The sequence below is a fragment of the Akebia trifoliata genome, chromosome 5 (assembly GCF_017979445.1).
Source record: "Akebia trifoliata isolate Shusen 1 chromosome 5, ASM1797944v1, whole genome shotgun sequence".
NCBI classification, from domain to species: Eukaryota; Viridiplantae; Streptophyta; class Magnoliopsida; order Ranunculales; family Lardizabalaceae; genus Akebia; species Akebia trifoliata.
In genome coordinates, this window is record NC_141379.1 from 35,219,549 (window position 1) to 35,245,297 (window position 25,749).

Below are 25,749 nucleotides of genomic sequence, written 5' to 3' on the forward strand. Positions count from 1 at the left end.
TTATTTATGAGACTGTTTGTCTTGGATTAGTTTTCTGACGTCTCATTCATTCAAGAATATGAGAAAAATGAATGTGGGTTTTAAATCTTGTCCAATACATCGACTTATCTACGTATGAGTAGGATGAGCGGTGGGTATGGTCAGGTCAATGATTGAAGGAGGCAATCCAAATATTTTAAAATTGATGGTGTTATTGCAAATATGCTTATTATCCAGGGATTAAGTCCCAAAATAAAATTATGCTCATTGTCTGCGTGTTAAGGTTAGCACGTCGGTCCAGTCAAGCGGTCTAGCCAGCTTGGACATTACGCATCACCAGCGGTAGGTGTGTGAATGTGACAACAAATAAGTGGCAGTCTCGAAAATTTTAAATTAACAAAACTTCTCCCAAAAAATTCATTTTGAGAATTTTCAAGTAGCGAGAATCGGGAATAGCTTCTCTCTCTCTCTCTCTCTCTCTGCTTCTCTCTTTTACGAAGCTATACTCGTCCCTTCCTTTCACCTAGGGTTAGGGTTTGTGAGGCGTTTCTGCTTCAAAGATGGTGCAGAAATTCCTCTTATCTCTGAAGAGCTCCTCCATTAATCTCAACTTCTCCGTTTCTTGTTCATGCATGACTTGAATTGGTGTTTCTTTTGTACTATTCTCTATCTCTATTTCGTTTGTTTGTATGCTCTTGAAAATTTGAATTCTTTTAGTAATCAAATTTAACTTATTTATGTCTCTTTTTGTTTTGTTTTGTTTGCTTTGGTGTTAGAATTTCCAAGTTCTCGAAGTAATTTTAGAGTTGAATCACTGTTAAATTGGACTTCTTTTAGAAGTTTTTGGAAATTTCTTTGTTTTTCTTCTTTTGGGAATTTCTTCTTGGTTTGACTATGTTTGGTGGTGATTTAAGAGTTTTCTTAATCGCTAAGGATTCACTGAGGATTTAAGAAGACTCTTGCTTGCAGGCGTTGCTATATTTGGTTTGTTTTTATCTATTTGAAAGCGTGTATGGAAAAGTTCCCTTTTTGGGGCAAATAGGTTATTATTTCTTATTTGGCTGGTTTATACTGCTTCTCCTTGATGAGTTTTAATGGATTTGAAAATTTATTTTTCGCATCTTTTGGATGTAAGATAGATGTCACCAGTTAGAGCTGTTTAATACATTTTTTTGTGTGTGTAGAAATTGTTATAAGCAAGGAGTATGATTTGCTCTTTTTTTTGGTTGCAATTATTTTGACAATTTCTTTTTTGCTTGGATATAATTCTTTATGTTATTGTTGTATCTATGGCTTGGCTTGCTCTGAGCTATCTTTGTTTGGCAAGATAATATCTTTTATGAGATTATTTGAAATTGAAATTTCACTTGCCTTGATGGTTTCGTGGGTGTTATTCTATGGACTTAATATCATTTAGTTGAGTTATTGAAGTTGGAGAAAGTAGGATTTTATAATCTATGATACACAGTATTGATTTATTTGTAAATGTAAGGACTGCTCTCATTTTATTCTCTATTCTTCTACAGGGGTGGGAGTCCAGGTATGGAAAATTACAGCGGTTCTGAACGTGGAACTACCGAAACATATTTGGTAATTTTTTTTTTTTTTTGAAATGGTTAATGTTTATTTATGTCATGAACATACTAACGATAGAGATGACTATCAAGAAAGTTAGCTTTCCGGTATACAAACTAAGTCCCATCTGAATAGAGTGTTTCAAAGAAGATTCCCTTAAACTCCTTGAACAATTTAATTCAATTTAATATAATCTCCAAGATGGTGATGTTTAGATCATGGACCAAGTGACCTTTCCCATTGAAGATTAGGTTGGTTCTCGCCTTCTATGGATCCCAGCAAACCGCACAAGAAAGTAAATTCCAATGAATTTCCTCTCTACCCCTAAAGGCCCGACTGTGCCGACTCTAAAGTTACCAAACTGAACGAGGGAAACAACAAAATATACGAAATGGGGGGGGGGGGGGGCATAACTCCACCGAAGAATTGTACAAAATTTATCGGAAATAAAGGCAAGACTTAAAAGGTTGTCAACCCTTAGAATTTTATTCGTAGAGATGCTAACCAGATGGAAAAAGAGACCTTCAAAAGCATTTTTTTTAACTACAAATGGCCACTACAAGATAATTTGACTGACCCAAGATGTGCAATGGGCATTTATAGAAAGATTTGATTAAAAATCTATATCCCTAGTTAAATAATTGATTTTTTTTTTGTCAACTAAGATTTGTATATGTTTCATGAGATTTTAGTTGATTTGGTTAGTGATAAATCTCTAATGGTAGAAATTGCTCCATTTCCATGTCTTTGCTTTTAGTTTCAAGGTACCAAGTCAAGCCATCATTTAACTACAACTCCACCTCTTGAACGAGTTGAAGCAATGGACATTGGAGGTGCCCCTGAGTACATTGTTGACCAGGGTCTATATTATCCTGCTGCCACCAACTACTATGGATATTACTGTACAGGTATCTTTTTAGAGTTTTCTCTATATTTAGAAATGTTCTTCTCATGGTGGCTTAACAATGCCTTTTTCTTTTTTTGATTTATGTGATTAGGATTTGAATCACCTGGCGAATGGGGTGACCACAACAGGTTTTTTGGGTTAGATGGTCAAGATCTCCATTATGCGGTAAGTTGGAATCTCTATTTTTCTTGATCATAGCAGTTGATACTTCTCCACTTATCGTTCCTGTTATTTCCAAATCTCCACACTTCTTTTTCAGGGTACACAAATCGAAAGTTTGCCTTATGCGTATTATACTCCCAGCTATGAATATGCACAGCCACCATACAATTACAATCCATACAATCCATATATTCCAGGTGCTATTATAGGAGTTGATGGCTCGGTTATAGGATCACAACAGTATTACACCGGATCCACTTATGAGCACCCCGCCTCCTCACCTGCTTATGCCCCTCTTGTTGTTCAGCCTAGACCTGATATCATCCCTAACAGTATTCTGACACCTCAGTTGTTGAATACTGGTGCTTCAAATGCTAATAGACCTGATTTCTCAGGCTTAAAACATGGCCCTCCTTCAGTATATGTGGATATAACAAAGGCCCTTCCAAAGCCTCCCTTGGGGGATGTGAGAGCAGAGCCTGTCTATGATGTTTCCAATCTTACTCATTCATCAGCTAAAATATCAGAAAGTTCAAAAGCTAATGTAGTACTGAGTAAGCAGCCTACAGTTCAGACAACTATTACTTCTGGCAATGTTTCCTATTCATCTTCACCGCATGTTACACAGGTATGTAGTTATTATTAAATTGATAAAATTTTACTGGTGTTCTGTATATGTAGCAAAAGATAAATTGGTGGAATCTTTCCTGAATGTCATGAATTGAGTGAAATATCCATGTAAAATATACAATACCATCAACTGCCTAAGGACTATCTTACATGTTTGATTGGTGAGTTGTGGCATTGTGGTAGGTGAAGGTTTTACTTCCGTTGGGAAAATTATGAGAATCTTTTTATCATTTCATTTAGTATTGAGGAGTATATATTTCAGGTGGAGGAATTGGAAGAATCCGTCTTCCATGCCTTTGTTATGTGTGCTGTACTTGCGAGGGGAAACTAGAATCCACCCTTTGAAGGGTCCCACCAAATTTATTTTTTAGTCAAAATTTGACCCAATCTGATGATTGTAATCATCCAATCCACTGGATTTATTTTTATTGTGATGACATGATGGTTTGTACTCCATCATTTCAAAAGAGATGAGGATTTGTGGTCCAGATGAAGGTCTACTGATTGGATTGTTATAATCATCGATGTTTTATGGCATAACCTCCCTTGATGTGACCCATTCTCCTGACAACTCCCAAGTGTGCTTGTACATTTGGCACCTGCTTTTCTTACTCCAATCTTCAAAAACAGGGAATGCTTGGGAATTAGCTCAATAGTTAATGGCTAAGTTTTCTGTACAGATGTTGCTCAGTTCTCGCTGTCATACCTCAGTTGTTTATTTTTGTTGTTTTATTTTTTTAGATCTTCATTTAAATTATGTGTTACAGGGTAGACGTGCCTTTGGCTCCTCTCAGGCTGCAGGTCATTTCACGCTTGGGAGAGATACTTCTCTTCATAAACCATTCAAAGTTTCTCTGCCAGTTGCTAATGGTGTATCTGACTATAAAATGGATGCACGTGGATGGGCTGCGGTTGATAAGCTTAGGCCAAAGATGCACTATAGTGGAGTTACAAATAATGGAAATGGAAGTCTGGAAATGTTGAGTGAGCAGAATCGGGGGCCTAGAACAAACAGGTCAAAAAGTCAATGGATGCCATCCACTTCTGTTAAAGCCTATGGGACTGAGGCAGGAGCTAGTAATGGACAGGGAAACATCATTATTTATTCTGATCAGTATAATAGGGAAGATTTGCGAGTCAACTATGCTGATGCCAAGTTCTTCGTGATCAAGTCTTATAGTGAGGATGATGTGCATAAGAGCATTAAATACAATGTCTGGTCAAGTACTCCCAATGGAAACAAGAGATTGGACAGTGCCTATGAAGACGCACAGAGAATTGCTGCTGGAAAACCAAGTGGCTGTCCCCTCTTCCTGTTCTTCTCTGTGAGTTCCTGTTCTAAATGTTGGATGTTGCATTTTTCATGATTTGGACTTGTTGGTGATCCAAGTGACGTGCCTTGGATCATGTCAAGGCAATAAAAGAATGGGAATATGGTGGCCCATTACATAAATTTTTTTTCCTGCTTGTATTTCGTTTTGCTGATGAAAGTTTATTCAAGTGCAGGTTAATGCAAGCGGGCAGTTCTGTGGTGTTGCAGAGATGATTGGACCTGTTGACTTCTTCAAGGATATGGATTTCTGGCAGCAGGATAAATGGAGTGGTAGTTTTCCTGTTAAGTGGCACATAATAAAAGATGTACCAAACACTAGTTTTCGGCACATCATACTGGAGAACAATGAGAATAAGCCAGTCACTAATAGCAGAGACACACAAGAGGTAGGCCAATTTGGTCTTTGATTTATTGTTTATAATGTCCATTTTCTTGTCTTACAAATATGAGGTGGCTCTGAACTTGGAACTAATACTTTGCTCCCCAGAACGCTGTTTGATCATGCTATGGGTTCAACTGTTTGATTGTCTTTCTTGTGTTAAACTTATTTGACATTTTTCTGGGAAGCATGCCATCATGGTGTGTATATATAGTACATATATACATATAGGTTTAGGTTTCAGTGACTAAAAAAACACATGATCTGTTTGTGGTGGAAGGAACTCATCCTCGGGATTAGTATATTCAAGATTTGTGTTATCAAGATATGTTTAGATCCCTACCTTTGGATTTTGTGTTTATACAAAGTTGGGATCGTTTGTTTACTTATGAGTCGTTCTTCACAAGTTTATGTGTAAATGTTCTCTTATGTGTTTATATATGGTTGGGGATAATGTGTCTTATATATATGATTTTTTTACAAGTACAAAATTTTCTTAGAAACGAAGAAGGGTGTCTCCCTGGACATCTTTTTGTACTAATAAATTTTTTTTTTCATAAAAAAATAGAAAAGAAAAGGTAATATCGAGCATCTATCTGTGGTTGAGTTGTCTATTATTTATTATTGGTATTTCAACGCTGTTTGAGGTTGTGCATTAGTTTGGATTTGGTCTCCTTGCCATGTTGCTTTGAATATGTGATTTTGCATAAAAAGATTGGATTGTATTTATCTTAACTTGAACAGTCTGAACTCTGAAGTGAACTTGGGGATGTTAATGATCTTATTGCTTTCTAAGTCCTAGTTATTGGAACTGATAGTGGAAGTGAGAATCAATGACCCAACTTTGCATGATTGTCAACTTTTGTTGTTTGTTGTGCAGATAAGATCTAGGCAAGGCATGGAGATGTTGAACATTTTTAAGAATTATGCATCAAAAACTTCTATACTTGATGACTTCATGTACTATGAAGAACGGCAGAAGGTTATGCAGGAAGGGAAGGACAGATTACTTGGTAGAAGTTATAACATTATACCTGCATTTGTTCTTCCTGACAAGTCAAATGGTTTGGTCGACCAGTCCCCAAATGCAGATGAGAAACTTATCAAGCAGCATGATCCAAATAGCTCTGGGAGGACAGTAACATCTGTTAACAAGCAATTTCCCTTAAAACCTGAGGTCACCAACTCATCATATAGTGGACAGGACAATACCAAGCACGGCATAGTTGGAAATGCAGACGATCCCACATCTGTCCTTTTAATCGGCACTCTTTCTATTGATCCAAAGCAAGCTGATGCTAAACCATCTGCTGCAGCAGCAGCAGTGACAATTGTTGATTCTGGAGCAGTCGATATTGTCACTGTGGGTTCAATGCCTGTCAAGGTTAATGGGTTTACTGAAGCTTCCTCCAGAACTTCTTTAACAGTGGGGACAATTCCTATTGATCCTGAAGCACTGAAGCTTGATAAGCCAGGCCTTTTCACTTCAGGTGGTCCTCAGCACTGATAAGCATTTACGGCCTATTTTTAATGTTAAGAGGGTTTGTTGTGGGTTTTGGAATGGGTCTTCTTGTAACCCGACCATACTTTCTGCTGTCCGGTTAGTCATAGATTGGTCGAATTATAACCCCTTTAGATATCCGTCTATTGGGTCTATTTCTCTTTCTTCCTTATTTCTGCTGTTATTGGATGCAGCACAGGGTTTAATCCTAATCACTTCAGTTTCTCCAACTTAATTGGTCTAGGGTTCTGCTTTAGGTTGTGGGGAATTGTTTTTTTGTTTTTTGGTGTTGGTGCTGAAATATACTTGGAAGTTGAAGGTTGTAAGGTTATCTTTTCTATTTTTTGTTTCATCAATAGATTCGAATACAGAGAATTTTTTTGGTTAGTCGCAATCTGTCAGATGTATCGTTTCTTACTCTTGTTTTGTTCATCTCTGCTGTTCCCCCAAATGGGAGAAACACTTGACAATATTTAAAACTTGTGTGATCTTACTTCTGCAGTTTGGGTGATTTATATGTGGTAATTTTTGAATGATAAATTTGCAGTATGGGTGGTAATACCGTGTGACCCTGGTTCAAAATCTGTGTCGCCTACTAATTACTAATCTCTAACCTCTTTGCATATATAAAAGATAAATTAGGTCCTACGCTTAGTGTTGCACCTCAGTTGGTGATGTGGGATTGAACAGGCACTGGAACAACCCTAAATTGGTGAGATGGCTGATGTTTTCGAACAGTAGGCAACGATGATTGACAAGGCGAGGAACAATGAAGCCTAACCCCAAAGATTCTTCTTCATCCATTCCTTCTGCCTCTTTATTTTGTTGTGTTATTGAAAGTGAATTCATATTTGCTCTCACTATCAAATTAGGAGGCAAAATCACGTAAAATTCAACAATTTGCTCAGACTATCCACTGATGCCCAGTTTAAGCTGTGGTGGGGTCATAACTGGTAAGGCACATTAAAATGACTACCACCAGCCCTGTCCTCTTTGAGACTTGTTCAACCAGGCAGGTTGAGTGTGTGAAAATGGACGGTTGCGAACTCCCAAACCTAAGATTACAATTCAACTGTGGAAAATAACTTTTTTTGAAAATTGTCTATTTTTTTTCAAAGTTTATAGAATTTTTTTCCTCTACAACCTGAATCATCTATAATATTTTTGGATGCCAAAAGGTAAGCCCAAGGACTTCTCGTTCTTGGTCTGGTTCATTTATGATGACAACGCAGGTGGAGACGAAGAAGAACAGTGCTTCTTCCGACCACTTTGTGGCATCCAAAAACATGATTTGACAGATCACCTTATGGCATCCAAAGACATGATTTAATGCTTTAGAGTTGTAGAGGATAAAATTCTTTGACATTTGAAAAAAAAAAAAAAAATCGAAAAAAAGTTATTTTTTACCATTAAATTATAATTTTAAGTTCGGGAGCTCGCTAGGCACCCATTTTCAAAAACTTGGATCAAGTTAAAAATAATTATTTTTTGAATGAGTTTTTTGATGAAATTTAGAGGGTTGTGGTGTCAAATTGATGATGTGGTAATATATTTGAGCAAAATGACACTTAGTAAGACTTAAAATTTTACTATGTTAGTAAAGAAAGTGTTTAAAAAAATAAAAAATAAAACATTGTTTATTTTAATTTTTATCGATTTGGTAAAAAAACCTTATTTTCAAATACGGTAATTTACCATTTTCAAAATTAATTTGAATAATGCACCGTTTTGGGAATTAATCAATTTTCAATGCATGTTTTGATAATTAGCCTTTTATAAATGTGTTTCTCTTAATCTAAGTGAACTAAGGAGGGAACAAAGCCCTTGGTTCTGATCCCTCATTGTTTGCGAATGGGAGAAGTGGAACCATCTAATTTGGGACAGAGTAAACCCAAAACTCACCCAAATCACCTAGACAAACTCATGGACAAATTGAATGATTTTTCTTATTATTTGATGATTTAAAAAAAAAAAAAGAAAAAGAAAAAAGCAACAAAATCATGGAAGAGGGTTTATAAGAATCCACATACCTCGAGATTCATATCACAAGCAATTCAGGTCAAAGACACTCTTACACTCGAATGAAAAAATAATAATTATTGAATTAATCAATTTCGTTAAAGTTTTTTCTTATTTACAATGTTTCCATCATTTTAGTAAGTTCTCTTCTCTATTGGGATTCTTTCTAATTTAAGTTGGATCACTTTGTCATCTTGATTTCCTAAATCATGAGTAATCTCCTCCCATCTTTGGATAGCTTTTAAATCTTTATTTAGTCAGATTGTTTCATAATTGTTATTTTTTTTGGGGGGGTCACCCCATCTTGGATTTCAAATGTCATTCAAGTCTTGATTTTATATTGTTAAGTATCAATAGTACTTAAATAAGGTTCTGATGATAACAACTACTTTAGCTTTTTTGTTCTGTTCAATAATTTTCTATTCACATAATGAAAGTCTTTCTGAATTCTTTAATGGACCAATTGAAGGGTAGAATAGAAAAGTAGAGAGAATATATCATTTAAGAAAAAAATTGTGAGTTGCTATTGCCACACCAAAATTTACTAATGCCACACCAACTGTGAGCAATTTTTATATTAGAATTGGTGTGGTTTTAATAAAAGTTGGTGTGGCAATAATAGCTCTCGAAAAATTATTATAAAATTAGAAAAGCGTATCATATGGTCAGGCCTATTTTATATTTCCCAGGTTTATATTAATGAAAATAGACCAAAATATCCTTGATTTAAGAGAGTCAGCGTTAGGGGCATTCTAGTCCAAACATGCGAAACTAGTATCTGAGAATATCGAACTTTCCTGACCATAACAATTTCGGTATTTTCAATGCTAACGCACACTGAAAGTGACACGCCACCACCTGCTCTCTCTATTATCTCATTAACTCATAATTTGATTCAACCTTTTCTACTTTCAGGTCTGGGGATAGAGATCGTTCTCAAGAGACCCAAGAATCAATCATCTTGAAAGAGAATTAGAAGTAAGGTTTATTTTTTTGGTGGTTGTTTATTTAGATGCTTTGATATCATCTAGTGTTTGTTATTCAGTTGGGTTGTGAATTCTATGACCCTTTAAGGTTTTGATTAGTTATTCTTGCTTAATTTGTTCTAATTTCAACTGGGTCTTGGTTTTTTTTTTAAACTTTGTTTCTGGAAAATTTGGTATTGGGTATGGGACAAATTGGGTTTTTGATCATGTGGGGGGATTTAATCTGTTCATCTTGACTGTTTTAAATCACTTACAATTGGGTTTCTTCAATTGTAAATTATGACAACTTTATATCCAACAATTCATTATCAGGCTATCTGTCTGTTCTTCTTGGACTCTGGGTCTTGTAATTTGAATTTGTTCATTTTGATAATTGTACACTTTTTTTTTTTTTTGGGGTGGGGTGGGTTTGGGTTTTGATAATTTAACTGTTTATCCAGCATTTCTTGTGAAATAATATCGAATTTAGTCTAAAAGGAAATTCTGAAAATCAAGGAAGTTTATTTTGTAGTTCTGTAATGGTTTCCGCTTTTTTTTTTCTTCTTTACAGGTAATAAAGCTTTGGTTAAGGTTTAGACACTAAGAAATCGGTCTACTACGCCTTTGTTGTCAAATGGGGTCGGAAGGGCCTTCGGTTGTAACGATCCATGTGACGGGGTTTAAGAAATTCCATGGGGTTGCAGAGAATCCAACTGAGACAATTGTTGGTAAACTGAAAGAATTTGTGCAACAAAAGGGCTTGCCAAAAGGCCTGATTCTTGGGAGTTGCAATGTTCTCGAGACTGCGGGAGAGGGTGCACTTGATCCCCTTCATCAGATATTGGAGTCAGCTCTGGCAAAGCCGGACTCTGAATCTTTGAACTCGGGACGGGTTATTTGGGTGCGTTGGTTCGGTAACTCTTTTGAATCATAAAAGCTTTATTATCTCAACTCATGAATGTATTCTAAATGTTATTTTCTTGGACATGTATAAATGGAGATGTTTCGTTCGGTTTCATTATACAAGAGCATTATATTCGTCTATTGGCCCATTGGCTTTTTCAAAGCATATTATACAAATAAAAGTCAGTCTAAACCTAAGATCGGAATCAGTTTTGTGGCACACATGACTTGTAATTGGTATTAGACCAGGATCTATTCTGAAAACTATTAATCTACCTTTTCAAGCAATTTGGAACATGTCTTTATTTTCCTTCCTTGTTCAAACTTTTCTTTCAGTCCTTTGAAGTTGTTTATCGTGAAATATTTACCTTAGTTCTATTAACATGTTCATTTTATTTCCTCATCTCTCATTCGGTGGGGTTATTCTGTGGCAACTAAAAAGTAGCCTAATCCATGCCCATTCCAATAATATGCCCTTCAGCTTCACTTTGGAGTAAACAGTGGTCCTTTGAAGTTATTTATCATGAAATATTTACCTTAGTTCTATTAACATGTTCATTTTATTTCCTCATCTCTCATTTGGTGGGGTCATTCTGTGGTAACTAAAAAGTAGCCTAATCCATACCCGTTCGAATAATATGTCCCTCAGCTACACTTTGGAGTAAACAGTGGTGCAATGAGGTTTGCAATCGAACATCAAGCAGTCAATGAAGCTACTTTCCGCTGTCCTGATGAGCTGGGATGGAAGCCTCAGGTTGGTTGTAGCCTCTTATGCCATTCTAGAATATATTGCAACTTTTCGTCGACTGATCTTCAATATTTTATATGAGCTTTTCGGGTTTTTTGTTTTACAGAAAATCCCTATTGTTGCTGCAGATGGAGGCATTTCACGAACAAGAGAGGTACATGGGATTCTCATGATTCTTTTGGTTTCTATCTATATTCCCAAATGAGTTCTTGTAGGTTTCTTGTTGATGTAGATCACAAATCATCTCCTTAGACAAGAATTAGCTCGAAGAACACTAATTTTGATTTATTAAAAAAACATGGAAGACTCTATATCAAATATGGGGAATGCTAAAGTCCAAGACCTCAAGGGGATGTTAGCATTCTTCACTATATTCACTTTTCAATAATACCCCTGCCAATCTGGTATTTTAGTGAAAAAGATAATGCTATATTGGCCTTTTATAATAAATGCTTATTTACATAATAAATGCTCGATTGTCAAAGTATTTACTGCAAACAAGGCATTTAAATCCAAAGACTAAAATGCCCTTAGTATTTATTATGTAAAAGACAAGCATTTATTATGTGTAAAATCAACATACTCTTGTCTTTTTCACTAAAAGATAAAAGGGCAGGATATTATTGGGAAGTGAATGTGGTGGAAAGTGCTAACGTCCCCATGAGGTGTTGGACTGAGCAGATTAACAACCCCCATAGCCTTGGGATCATCCATGCCTAGATTGCGATATCTATGAAGTCCTTTCTAATTATTTGAGTAAGGGCCTTAAATTGCAATACCATTGCCATGACTCTACATCATAGGCCTAGTGAGGGCACTTATAAGTCATCTCCCCAACAACTTGATTACCAATACAGTATCTGTCACTGGATAGTTGCACGTTATGAACATGGACTCCATTTCGTAAAATTTCCATGTTGTACAGTGGTATGTACTTTCTTTAAATAATTCTCAATATGTTTATGGTTTTAATTCGAATACATATTTTAAATTATCTCAATATATTATTTCTAAATTTTACACTTCACATGAACTGAAGTATTTTAAACAAAAAATATCAAGGGAAATAAATTAATTTTTCCGATTTATTAACTGAATTCTTAAATGAAAAAAAAATCCAAATTATAACTTTTCCAGTACCATACTTTTGATGTATTTCACAACTAGCTAGGGTTCCAACTAGTATCAGTTTGCGGCTGAGTGGGCTTTGGTTCTAGTTCTCCATTTCCATATTTCTGCATCAACCTCATCTGAAGGAATGGAAAGAGATTCTGTCAGCCTTTTTTACTTTGGTGTTATTGAATGGGTTTTGATCCTTATTGCTGTGTGTCAATTTGAGATATTGTAAGTTGCATCATGATTTTGATAAGGGATGCCGGGTTCTTCCTATGCAAACTGAAACCATCCATTTGGAAAATTTCCTCTACTCTCTTTTTGTGTTTCTGTGCAACTTTTTGCTGAAAGTGAGACACCCATGCAAAATCTTTATTTTTCTGTATGTTATGGAAAAACAACTCTGACTGGCACTCCAATATGTGTTTTGGGATTTGGTGCAATATACATTTTGTATGCAATTTTTAAAAAAAAAATTCTTAGAAGGTTTAAAGTAGTAGGTTATGCAGAGAAGCTAGTTACCCAGGAAGCCTATCTTACTTTATTGCAGAAAAAGGGAAATCTTTTCTAAACCAGCATATAGATCTATTTGAACAGGTTTTTTTTTTTTTGAACAGAGGTATGCGGACCTCTTAGAGAACCCAACTAATCCTTGGGGCATGTGCAGTCCTCTGATTTTTTTTTTTTTTGAACTAGAGTGACAGATTTTGCTTTATGGACATTAATTTTCTCTTCTTCACTTATTCTTAAAAGAAATTTCCTTTACATACAGACTACTCTTCCCGTTGATAAGATTACGAGAGCACTAGCAAAGATGGGTTACGATGTGATGACCTCTAAGGATGCAGGCCGGTTTGTATGCAATTATGTCTACTATCATTCCCTCCGGTTTGCAGAGCTGAATGGAATTAAATCTCTCTTTGTACATGTTCCCCTCTTCTTAACAATAGATGAGGAGATCCAAATGCAGTTTGCTGCGTCGTTGTTGGAGGTACTGGCTTCTTTATATTCGTAATGAATAAATGCTCTATTTTCCATGCAAGAAAAGCTTCTGTGAAATCAGTTGGCTCAAGCCGTTCGACACATTATCATGTCCATCGGGTAGTCCAAGTGTCATTGGAAAGTTGCATAAAAATGCAACCCTAGGATGTATTGTCATTGTTGTGTAGCTGTGAGTTTTCTAGATTTGTGCATCCATGCATGGATCGAGGATTACCATGCATGTATTTATGTGGGGTGGACTAATGCACGTGTGATACATACATATATTTTCATTGTGGTGATGTTAACAAGGTTGTTTCCATTTCTCCAAAATTTCAAGCAATCTATCTTCACCATTTGACACAAGGATCTCTAGTTGATGGAATGGCTCTCATGATTTATATGTAGCTGGTTTGCGAGGCTGTCCCCTGGTAACTACTGGCCAAGACTGATTCCCAGCACAATCTTCAATGTATTGGCCTTTGTATGCATAGAGGATGCATTGTTCAAAGGTAGGGACTGACCCTCACTAGATTCACACAAACGTGAGAAGATTGTATGGTTTCAACAACCTGATTTAGTTGATTTTTTTTGTGTGTGGCTTATCTTCTAGGTGGGACTAACATCGATTGGTAGGGAAAATGGCCATCTTAGGGTCTAACCAATGGGTTTTCCAATGATGTCCTCTAAGAACATCATTGTTAACAAGCCTTATCAAGTATAAAGTAGTTATAAGTTGGTTGATTGTACCCTCCCTTGGTGCTTGGGAAGATTTTCTCATGCCGACGAGTTGAAATTTTGGGCATTCTTTTTTTCTTTTTCTTTTTCTATTTTGATGACGTGGGTGTCCAAACCTGTACACCCGACTAGCGGGTGAAGCAATTGGCCTCTTATATGATCATATCTTACTCAAATCCCCCAAGTACATGCAATACACCACAAAGCACACATGCCATGTAAGATGAGATAAATCCCACGCTTGAAGCCAAAGACCTCTCCCTTTTTTGAGGGAGGCCCTGGTCAATTGGGCATTTTTGTTCTTATCTCAAAAATTTGTAGGCAACTAAGTGAAATATGTTCCTCCATTCCACTCTTTGGGGCCAAGTCTAATATTATTAAATATGTATCTGTGGGGCCGAGTCTATATTCGTGTGTGCTTTTTTTTTTTGAGTAATAATTTTCTGACGCACCCCCCCCCTCCCCTCCCCCTCCCCTCCTCTCCTCTCCTCTCCTCTCCTCTGACACAAGCACCACTATTCGCATCACAGAATCGTAGATCATTTGCATCGGGATATACATAATCACAATTCTTTTCCTTGTGTATCCTGGGGTAAATGATCTATATGATTTTGTGATGGGGGGCATCATATTATCATGACTTTTTATTTTTATTTTTTATTCTCTCTCTTCTCTTTCGGAACCTTGAACTTGAATATTTCTTTAAATCGGGATTGTAAGCTGTCTTCATTGGACAAGCCCAAATCGTATCTATTAATGTATTGCTTATTGGATGTATTCTTACATTTTTGGAATGTGTTCATTTATAAATTTTATTTTTTCTAGACTTCCCATTCATCCATCTCAGCATCTTCATTTTTTTCTCTGCTCAATTTATTGACGTAACGCTTATCAACTACCCAACATCAATTCTGTAAAACATAGTTGGTCTAACCACCACTTAAATAATTGGCTTTCCCAATTACTTATGGTAGCATATGATATATAGGTTCTTTTGCATGAAAGGTCGGACATCATAATCAAACCAGAATTTGAACTTTGAAAGCAAACAATGTTGGGACAAGCTACAACTTCAACTGAAATGCTTCATTAATTTTCCTTGTTAAAATGTGGGAAAAAATAGGCTCATTTTCTGTTGTTGCACACAAGCGAAGTGGTGTGCGCAGAATATCATTAAAAAATTGAATCCCATGAAGTATTAAATTAAACTGAAGCCAAAAACACACAAAATATTAGACCAAAAAAAAAAAAAATGGAGCTTCCTCACGATTAATGGAAATTCAAATTTGGCTTTAGCTTAAAATGGAAGAGAGAAGCCATTGAGTTCTACATAATGTTACAATCTGTTGTAGTATAGAAACAGGGGTCAGCAAACCCATTGAGGTTTTGGGAAGATTAACCAAAACCTTCTAATTCCTGCTTTTACAAAGTACAAGTGGGGGAAAACCAAACGAACAAGATATTGGGGCAGAAAAAACAAAGTTTCCTAGTGATAAGCTCTACACACAGTAATTGAATCAAGTAGACCCAAATCATAACCCGAGGAAAGAAAATTGTTTTCTTGCATGCTCTGGGATCAACTTCACCAAAATCTCCATTGGCACTCCCTTCAGTTCTGATCATTTACAGCGGCAGTATCAAGAACAACAATCTAGTAAGTTTAAAAAAAAAAAAAAAAATTATGCATGAGCACAAACAGTTATTCCAAGATTGTTCTTACCATGAGACTTGAAGTTGAAGAGTGGGGGCAGGAAACGTCCATTTGGCAAACGGGTGTTCGGGTCGCGTAGCTCATCGAAGAATGGATGAATCAAGGCCTCCAACTGCAATGGGAGTAAATTTCGTAATCCAAAAAGTCTCCACAATATAACCGAAGAAAATGAAGGGCAGAAAAGAACGGAATCCTAAAAGTTGTTTTTTTTTTTTCCATAAAAAAAAAGAGTATTAAGAATTCCCATCTGAAAAATAGGTCTTCCAAGAAAACTCCCATTTGATCGAATGAGAATATTCCCAAAAGGGATGAAAAGGGCAAAGCAAAAGAATGTTCAAGCTAGAATAGATAACTACAAGATACAAGTATATACTCACAGCTGTGCATCGTAGATTAGGGGAGTATTGCAGAAGCCTTGAAACAAGATCAACAGCTTCTGATGGCATGCGCTTGTGAAATATCTGACAATAAATTAGGAATATGAGTACATATTATTTAATGTTGACTGAAAATAGAGAAAATAAAAGCCATGTAAAGATAAATAACAGTACCTTGTGCCATGGGTGAGCTTTAATTTGTGGAAATTTAAACTCTCTGTAATTAGGGTTCATGCACTTTATTTCCTCCCTTGTTGGAGTACCCAGGACCTACATCCATATCGTGTCAAGTGTGGAATAAGTAAAGGGAACAAGTTACTTGTATCAGGACAACTGGATGAAAAAGCCATCCTACCAGTGCAACAATGCTCACAAATACAAGATAGTTGGTATTCAAATCAAAGAAGCAAGGGGTCTAGCAGGTCCAAGTTAACCCAGTTGAATGATTATTACTTCAAAAAAAAAAATTTCCATTTTTATATTTCAGTATAGAATGTAACAAACTTATTCGAAAGATTACAAAATCTAAATGGTTAATTTCAGGATTAAGAAATCTTTCGTTCTTGCCATCCTGATCAAGTAATCCACTAAGGAAAGATAAACTTGCTATATCAAATACAAGTTCTAGCTATGTGTATTGGAGAATATGTTAAAGAAAATAATAGTCACCTTGATAATTTCAACAAGCTGGTCCACTCCACTCTCGCCAGGAAATAGGGGCTGTCAAAAATTGTTAAGGCATTTTAAGCATATCATAGAGATTGGATTGACAGAAGTATGAACTATGAAGCATGAATATGGGAATGAGAATGTATAAAAGGAGCTAATTACATACCTGTCCAAGCAGTAACTCAGCAAGAACACAGCCAGCAGACCAGATATCAATGGCTGTAGAGTACTCAGTGGCTCCAAATATAAGCTCGGGTGCTCTATAATACCTAGAGCATATGTATGATATGTTTGGTTCCCCTTTCACCTGTTAAAGCAAAAAAACAACAATATCATTAGAAGCTTCTAAGTAAACCATATCAAGATAAATGACCTTAGGGTGCAAGAATATACCAAGACTTTTGCACTTCCAAAGTCGCAGAGTTTCAGCTGGTGAGTATGTGGATTGACCTGGTACCACAAAAAAAAAAAAGGATTTTGAAATATAGCATAGTGGTAATAAGAGATAATCAAAAGTAGTTCCAATTTACTGCGTTGACCACATGAAATCAAATAACAGTAATAAGAGCCACTAGCCACCTGATACAATGGGAAAAAAAGTTAACCTAAATCAAGGATCAAATGTGTTATAATTTTGAAGATACTTGATTTCTTAGAAGATATTCAGTTTTTCTCTCACTGATTACCGAGGTCATCAAATCCCAATTTTAACCTTTTTCAAACCTGATTTTTTTAGCGTTGAGTAATACCTGGAAAGCAAAAATTAGAGATGTTTGTGCATGGGAACTAGAACTATATAGTTTGTCAAAATATTAGAGGCAACAAAAAAATAAAAAGAAAATAATCTAGTTATCATACCAGAAGATTTTGAGGCTTGATGTCTCTATGGCACACTCCAATACCGCCGTGAATATAAGCCAGTGCCCTACAAATCTGCAAAATATTAACACATTATTAGATTCTCTGCTAAAGCAATAGTCCATAGTCTACCTAAAAAAAGGTGCAAAAATGACCACAGCATCACAATAAGAAAATAACTGGTCATCTATATGTTATCACAAAAGAGAAAAGCTGAGATTGCTTCCTTAAAAGTAGAAACAAACTAGAAAATCATATAATATAACATATTAAGAGGCAAATAAAATAATGTCATAATCATAAAGTATCGTAAGACAAAACAACCAATACAACAAGAATTAAACTGCTCCATAGATTTACAAAAAATGTCAAAATTACTACTTTGGCACATATACTTCACCATTAGAAGATTACAATAAATCAACATCATACCCCAGGAAAAATCAAGCTACAGACTAGACCTATGCGGTATCAACTGACAAAAGATAGGGTGATCTTTCCACCAAAGAAGCTCGAGTCTAGAACATGTTTCACATATCTTTTTTTATTGGTACATGTTTCACATATCATAATATTGAGTTATTTTTATTGGTGCATGTTTCACATATCATACTATTGAGTTATTGACTCTAAAACCTACCTGGTAAGTATAAAGTTTCACGTATATCAATGGCATCCGTTGATTCATCTTGTTGTAGTGTTTAATAACACGGTTAACAGTCTCAGGTACATACTCAAGTACCAAATTGAGATAAAGCTCATCTTTTTCAGTTGTTGAAAAGAAGCAGTGCTTCAGAGACACAACATTTGGGTGATCAAGAAGACGCATGGTTTGCAGCTCACGGTTCTTGTACCTCTTGTCTTGAAGGACCTTCTTTATTGCCACAGTTTCACCTGTTTCTAGGCACTTAGCCTGAAACGACCACAAAAGCAACAATACCAATATGAATGCATTATCCAAATCTTCATTCAACCAAAACATAAAAAACAAACGTGCAATTCATTTCCTAATTAAGCAATAAATGAAATTACCTGGAACACAACTCCAAATGATCCTTGCCCGACAACGCGCTCTGACATATAGCTTATGGTCTGCTTATAGAAACAGGTAAGTTTTAGTATAAGTAACTACATGCAATCCAAAATACCCTTAAGCAAAGAACAAGGACACCTCCCATCTGCACCTGCTTTGGCCGGCCATTACCGCCAATGGTTGTCACAATTATATGACCCGTCTCTGTACCATTCCGATCGATCACAGTTGCTCCCATGTCCTACAAAAATTGAGATAGCTTATGTAGTAAATATAATTAAGAAATTAATCAAAAAGAGGAGAGAAAAAACAACTTATCTACCTTATCATCCCTTAATTTCATGTCGTTCATTTCTTCAGGCAACTTATCAACACTAACAGTATTGCCACTGACTTCTCTCAACCCAGAAGCAGGCACTACAGTAACGGAAGCCATTTGCTTAAACTTAAAAATTGAGCAGATCTTATTCAAGCAATTTGTCGAGACACACCCATGTACCTGTAAAAAAGAATCAAATTATTGGTCACACAATCATCATCTTCATGTAAACCTTATCCACATAAATGCAAAACAAAAACTTGCTGTCAAAGTAATCAATAAAAAAAAAAAAAGGTTTTCAAAAAAATCAAGTTAACCTGATAGAGTACACATTAGATGAGCAAAAAAATAATGTCCTTAGTCTCAAATTGTCTAAGCCAGTACATATCAATCTGGGAAAGGATGAGGATGTGATGATGGTGGTATGTCGTGTCGTTGTCTCACTTTTTTTTTTACATTCTCAATTGAGGCATCAAACAGAAATGTTGAACCAAGATATCTACTATATTAAATACAATATGACAGATTAAATTATAATAGGGTGAAAAACTTGAAAATTGTTTTTATTGAAAACATTAACAACAAATAGAGGGTGCAACAAGATTACATCGAGCGGACCGTCCTTCCACAACGCACTTTTACATTGATAAATGGACTTAAATTGATAGAAATTGTGAACTATAGATTGGTAGCCTCAAGAGAACTCTTAATTTGTACATCTTGTAAACCAAACGACAAGAGCATCAAGGCTTCAGTCAGTGTAGGGACCTTAAGAGGTTCCTACTGAATTTAATCATGACCAAATCTTTGACGGATAGAGTGTATGTGGTATTTAAAGCAAGATTCCTCCCAACAGTTCTAAAAATCATAAAGTTTGACTATCTTTAAAAATCACAAAAAAATCATACATGTTGATTATATCCTTGATCAGTAGTGAAATTGGCGAATTAAATCGAAGAGAACACGATAATGCCTAAGGAGACGTGATTTATTTCCAATATATTAGCAAAAAATAGTAGATCGATGAATAAAACTGAACCAAACCCTAGCCAAACTTTCAAAAAACATCAGAAAAAAAGACGACCACGCTCATCTAACTAAGAAATCAAATAATAGGTGTCCTAAAGCAGATCTATATATACAAACCAACAAAACCAGGAAAAAAAATCTTAAAAATTGCGCTAATAACGATAAATAAACTCTGGAAAATATCAAACCAGAGAAACAAAAATACCAAAAATAGTAAAAGAAAACAACGAATCAAACTGTCCTTAGAAATGAAAGATCAACGAAGAGAAATATACCAATCGATTCAGAATTCTCCGGAGATCAATCTGTCGAAGATCTTTATGGAGAATATGATCAGAGAGAGAGAGAGAGAGAGAGGCTTTGGTGCTGAGTTCTTCCCTCCTTTTGCGGTGTTTTTTTACTGTAAAAACAAAGCCCTAAAATTTGCGCATTGTTAGTCTTGTAGATTGCTTCCTCTTTGACCGTTCAAACTAACTTTAATTTCAGGACAGTTTTGTTTTATCGGCAGGACCACGGATCAGGAACCACGTGGCAACATTTCGGATTTTGTTTCAGAGTTTAATTAGCTTGCTTTGCAGCGGTGCTGGCCTGACTTGACGGATATGGTGCGCGAGGAAAACGTTATCTATGTCGGCTAATTTACACATTCTCCCTCCATATTTATGTAAATGTTTGACCTACCCACGGTGTCCTTTCTCTTTCTTGAAAGAACTTCTATTCCCACTCCGACTTTTAGTTACAAAACACCAATCTTTCAAAACTAATAGAACCCATCATTCTTTAGTTTTGGTTATTGCACTCGGTTCTCACTTCTCAATACAAAATAATCATTCTTTCTTCTCCTAAAAGATTGCCAAAGAGAGGATTAGATAATAAAATTTCCATTCCCCCCCCCCCCCCCCAAAAAAAAAAAAAGAAAAAAGAAAAAAGTCATTGAATTGATTGTGAAGACTTAAAACAAATTCAACTACAATGAGAAGAAGAGAGATGGATAATCTATCATCGTTCGGTTTTCAATATCCAATTAATAGGTACAAGGATTTACAATTTAAAGGTCAGATTATCAGATCATATTCAATCTATTGATTAGGGATTTCAACGAGCTAGTTCCACATATACCCAAAATGACAGAATCAGAACCTAAATAAAATTTCGATTTCAATTCTAGATATCATAACCTTAGAATCAAAACCGACCTTATAAATACCCGATACCATTAGGTACTCTTTAAGATAGATAATTCTTTTTTGAATGAGAAAAAAATAAGTATTCGATAAAATAAAAAAATTGTTTATAAATGTAACAATTTAACTTGTTATCCTTAATTGGAAGTTAAAATCAACAATGATGAAATTGTATAATATGTGAAGAATGAATCAACGTTAAGGTAGCTAAAAGGTAAAGATTAAACACTTGAATTTTTTTTTTAATATTTAATTTTATTTCAAGAGATCTCTTTATCAGTATTTAATTAAATTACTAATTTTATTATAAATAAAATAAATTTACTAATCGGGCACCCGAACGAGACTCGATTTTTATTGGTTCCTCAAGATAGCTACCTAGTACCAGACCTAAAAATGATCGGATCCATCATGGTAGATCCAAATCCGACTAATCAATTTTGGGTATATCGAAATCAGGTAATTGGGAACTCATTGACATCCTTAATATTGAAGCATAGTTTTGAAGATTCAATTTCTCACCAAAACTCTGGACCCTGTGTGTGAATTTTATTACTGTATTTGAATCAAAAGCTCCAACACTTTTATCTAGGTATGGTACTTGATGAAATATGCAAGTATACACAATAAAATTTTCCAAACTGTACTTATTTCAATTAATCTAAAAGTGTTTTTAGCTGTAGTGCTAAACGCACATTTAAGGGACTGGGTCAATGCCAAGAACTTTTCAATTTCAATTTGTAGACACCTTACCTTTAGTATAGAAACAGGACACAGTTCTTGATCCTAACTCTTGTTACATTAGTCCTACTTTTACACTGAAGAAACGTACTTCATTAAAGACTTATAGGTGCCACTTGTCTTTCTCGATGGATTTTTTGTCAAAATTTTTTTTCTTCACTCCCACCATACTAGTCAAAATGACTCTCTACAAATTCAACTACACTAAAATGTTTTACTCTCTTCTTTTACCCCTCCCACTTTCTCTTTTTTCAAAAATTTTCAAATTAAAGAGCCACAACTTAAGTGCTTTGGAGTGTTTTCAGAGGGTTCTGATTATGTAAAATGTCAGTTGGGAGAAGATACAGAGCCTGATCCTAATGCGTTGGAGTTGTTTTAATGGGTGGAGATCCACTCTAGCCACATCAAGCGGGACTGAGCTCTCCTTGCCCCTATTGTAAACAACTTTAACCCACCACTCCTCCATAACCCACCCCAAATAGTAGAATTTTCTTTTTCTTTTTTCAAGAATGCCCATTTAAGAAAATTTTCTTAATGTTACAAAAGAAATCTTCTAACTTAATTCAACTAGAATCTCCAACTTTAGAATATCTTTGGGAAACTCCCATAATTACCCAAATTTCTCAGCCGTCCATTATAATATCCCACCATCAAATGAAAAAAAAATCTATAAAATAGTGTCCCCTTGGTACTTTTGGGTTCTCCACCTCATCTCTAAACAAATAAGAATAAGATGATGGCCTCTGTTCTTCACCACTGGTCCTCCTGTGTTCTTCCAATTTTCTTAGGGTGTACTTGTTGTTTCTATTCCTCCATCCCCTCTCAGCAAGACCATTGCAAAGTGTGAAGATCATTGTGAGTTTAGTTAATCATATTTACAGTCAAATTGATAATCCTAATTTTTGTGTACAAGCATTAACTTCAGATTCTCTAACTACCGTAGCTGATCTTCATGAACTCTGTTTGGTATCTATAGCATTGGCTTATGCATACGTGACCGACACTTGCAATCTGATTGATTCTTTATTGAAGAATACATTTGATCCTACCTTGAAGGGGAAATTCTTAGTGTGTCAGCAGGATTATGAGTCCACTATAAATGCTTTTCAAGAAGCTTTGAAATCATTGGGAGACAATGAACACAAATAGTTATGCAAACAGCGTTGTAACATATTCTTTCTTTTTTGGTCTTCAATGGAAGAGTTGCATTCAACCTTTTTAGCTTGTAAATTGACAGTTGGGAATCAACATATGGTCTACCTGGGTGAAATCACGGCCGCTATCTCTAATCTCCTTCCATGATCACTACTGAGATGGGGCCTTTAGACATACAAAATATATAGATGTATAAGAAGATCTTCTTATGTTTTTTTTTTCTTTTTTGGTCTTCAATGGAAGAGTTGCATTCAACCTTTTTAGCTTGTAAATGTGGGGCATAAGTTTTGTTGGAAGACACAAATGGGTTGCTTTGATCTTCTTTGATTTTGTTATATATCACTTTCATGTTTGATTTTCTATCTATTCTACACTACTATCATGTTTGAATCACTGGTTTTGAGGTTGATGGCAGGTACTCGTCCTGATTTTGAATCAATTAATTCATGTTTGAAGCAATGGAGTCACTTTCTTTTATGTTGTCGTAAACCCGATTCACAAAATATCATCTTAATATTAATTTTAGACAATTAGGCATTTACAATTATTATAGAGGATCCGAATATACAAAATAAATAAAAAAAACCATGATGACCACTATGTGAAAAAGGGGTAAATTTGATGTCAATGTCCGTCGAATTTGACTAAATCCAAGCAAATTCGATTGACCTTAGCATCGAATTTACCTCATTTTCTTTTTCTCAGTGAATATATGCAAATATACCCACACTAAATGGGTCAATCCCAAGAAAACTCTACAATTTGAAGAACAAAATCTTAACAATTTAATACACTTTGATCCTGTTGCACTTCATGGGCCAATCCCTATCCCCACATGACTTTTTGGTAGACAAATTTGCTAAAGAATTTTTTTTCCGTGATCAGTATGTGATCTATGAAAACTAAATTTATTGAGTATTCTTGGATGAATATTATGAATTGTGATAGGATATTTATAGGGATTACATCAACCCAGATAAAGAAACCAGCCTAATATAAATATTCTAATTTATTAGAACTTCTTAAGCAACGTGGAATTCATTTCCTAATTAAACAACAAATGAAATTACTTGGAACACAACTCCAAATGATCATTGCCTGAGAACACGCTCTGACAATAGTAAACTCACATTTCAAATTATCAGTCTTAATATGAATGAATAAACAAGCCAATCTATTATAAATAATGTAAATTTTTAAATAAAAAAAACAAAACGAATAGCACTCGAAATAGGCTAATCTTTAATAAAATAGTAACGAAATATCTCAATCTCATAATAAAATAAAATAAATATAAACATGTCATAATATCTATCTTGGTGGTGCATTTGATAAAAAATGACGAGGTACACGATTGATACAAAAGTACCTAACCAGTGTTGAACTCACTGTTAATTCATGATTTTATGGTCGATCTGACAAATTATCATAATTAGTTAACTGTGTTTTCTGACTTAGGTTGACCGTTAATCCCTAACAGAGATCAATAGTTTGATTACTATATATTGTAAATGATCATTTGACAAGTCAACTTCATCATACTTCTGTAATATGCATGTGTCCTCAATCAATATAATCATATACAAACCAACTTTATAATACAATTTATTGTGTTCCAATAAATATAAGATGAGAAAATTTTCAAATAGCAGGTACAATGGTATTCTCAAATAGTATCCTATACTAATGGAGAGAATATCAAATCCCTATTATTTTAAATTAACTGGTTGCTTCTAAAAAGAGTTATCGATTAATCTTATACGTATTCATTACCCCTTTAATAGATAATAAAAATAATAATTATATTTTTTAAAATTAATTTAAAATAAATTTGCAAGTGTGATGACATTTTCAGATGTTCTAAAATTATAAACATGCAGCAGTATATTGAAAGTAGTAAATTATAAAGTAAAAAATATGTAGATACACCGTATCACGATTACCATATTAATTCATCCTATGCTCTATTACTCAATGTTCAAAACCACTCTAAACCTGAAAATTTCTTAACACAAGTACATACAAGTCGATAATCTCATTTTCGATTTCAACTAATCGAGAATCCATTATCAATTTTTAAACAATCAAGACTTTCATTCTCGATTTCAAAATTAAATTTAAATATTTTATTTTTTTAATAGATTATCACTTAATGAAAATACACTTTTAAAATATGACGTCTTAACAATTTTTAAAATGAACACTTTACAAAAGTTAATATGAAAATCAATTTGTTTAACAAATTGATTTTCTAGTTACACTCACTCAAATTCATATATTTTTATTTCACAACGAGAAACTATATAAAATAAATTATTCTTTAATTTGATGTATGAATTTTGAATTTAAATCTTAATAAATTTGAAACTAACTATCAAAAGTGAAATAAAACAGATTTCATTAAAAATTATACTGCGAATTTAAAATTTTAAGGTTTTTTACCTTTGCAAATAGGTTTTACGTGTCCCTGTAATATTAAAATGATTTTTCTACTTAATTTTCTTAGTGATTCAACAAAATATTTTGGTAACTAAATAGATCTCTACGTCGTAGATATTTTTTTCTTTAGTGCCGGATCTTAATTTACGTCTGAAACACATTTAAATCTCGATTGAAAGTAACATACACAAAATCACTATCAAAACCTACTCGTCTTTGTTTCTATTTTTATTTCTGTTTCTTTCTCACAGTATGAATGAACATTAACTTATATTATAATATAATATAATATATTATATTA

The 25,749-nt window shown here is 34.7% G+C and overlaps 3 protein-coding genes across 5 annotated transcripts; 2 read left to right on the forward strand and 1 right to left on the reverse strand.

Moving 5' to 3' along the window:
• Positions 1-390: 390 nt before the first annotated feature.
• Positions 391-6,857, forward strand: LOC147402589 (YTH domain-containing protein ECT2-like). Of its 3 annotated transcripts, none has more exons than XM_086444291.1 (8): positions 391-635; positions 1,506-1,569; positions 2,312-2,462; positions 2,553-2,626; positions 2,721-3,251; positions 4,021-4,578; positions 4,760-4,972; positions 5,846-6,857. In XM_086444291.1, the coding sequence occupies exons 2-8, from the start codon at positions 1,522-1,524 to the stop codon at positions 6,470-6,472; spliced, it is 2,202 nt and encodes a 733-aa protein (XP_086300417.1). In that variant the 5' UTR covers positions 391-635; positions 1,506-1,521; the 3' UTR covers positions 6,473-6,857. The 3 variants fall into 3 exon arrangements, with proteins under 3 accessions (XP_086300417.1, XP_086300415.1, XP_086300416.1); XM_086444289.1 differs by having other exon boundaries at positions 391-624; XM_086444290.1 differs by lacking the exon at positions 391-635 and adding an exon at positions 1,088-1,109.
• Positions 6,858-9,309: 2,452 nt separating this feature from the next.
• LOC147402590 (uncharacterized) lies at positions 9,310-13,561 on the forward strand. The gene is made up of 5 exons (XM_086444294.1): positions 9,310-9,463; positions 10,022-10,351; positions 11,003-11,107; positions 11,208-11,255; positions 12,987-13,561. Exons 2-5 carry the CDS (start codon positions 10,085-10,087, stop codon positions 13,227-13,229), a joined length of 663 nt encoding a protein of 220 aa, XP_086300420.1. The 5' UTR covers positions 9,310-9,463; positions 10,022-10,084; the 3' UTR covers positions 13,230-13,561.
• A 1,641-nt stretch (positions 13,562-15,202) lies between these two features.
• On the reverse strand, positions 15,203-20,495 carry LOC147402591 (glycogen synthase kinase-3 homolog MsK-3-like). The gene is made up of 13 exons (XM_086444293.1): positions 20,205-20,495; positions 18,904-19,080; positions 18,733-18,822; positions 18,581-18,640; positions 18,189-18,461; positions 17,549-17,623; positions 17,084-17,140; positions 16,857-16,997; positions 16,691-16,741; positions 16,196-16,291; positions 16,022-16,105; positions 15,654-15,756; positions 15,203-15,548 (listed from the first exon to the last, which is right to left on the reverse strand). The coding sequence occupies exons 2-13, from the start codon at positions 19,015-19,017 to the stop codon at positions 15,466-15,468; spliced, it is 1,227 nt and encodes a 408-aa protein (XP_086300419.1). The 5' UTR covers positions 19,018-19,080; positions 20,205-20,495; the 3' UTR covers positions 15,203-15,465.
• Between the last annotated feature and the right edge of the window lie 5,254 nt (positions 20,496-25,749).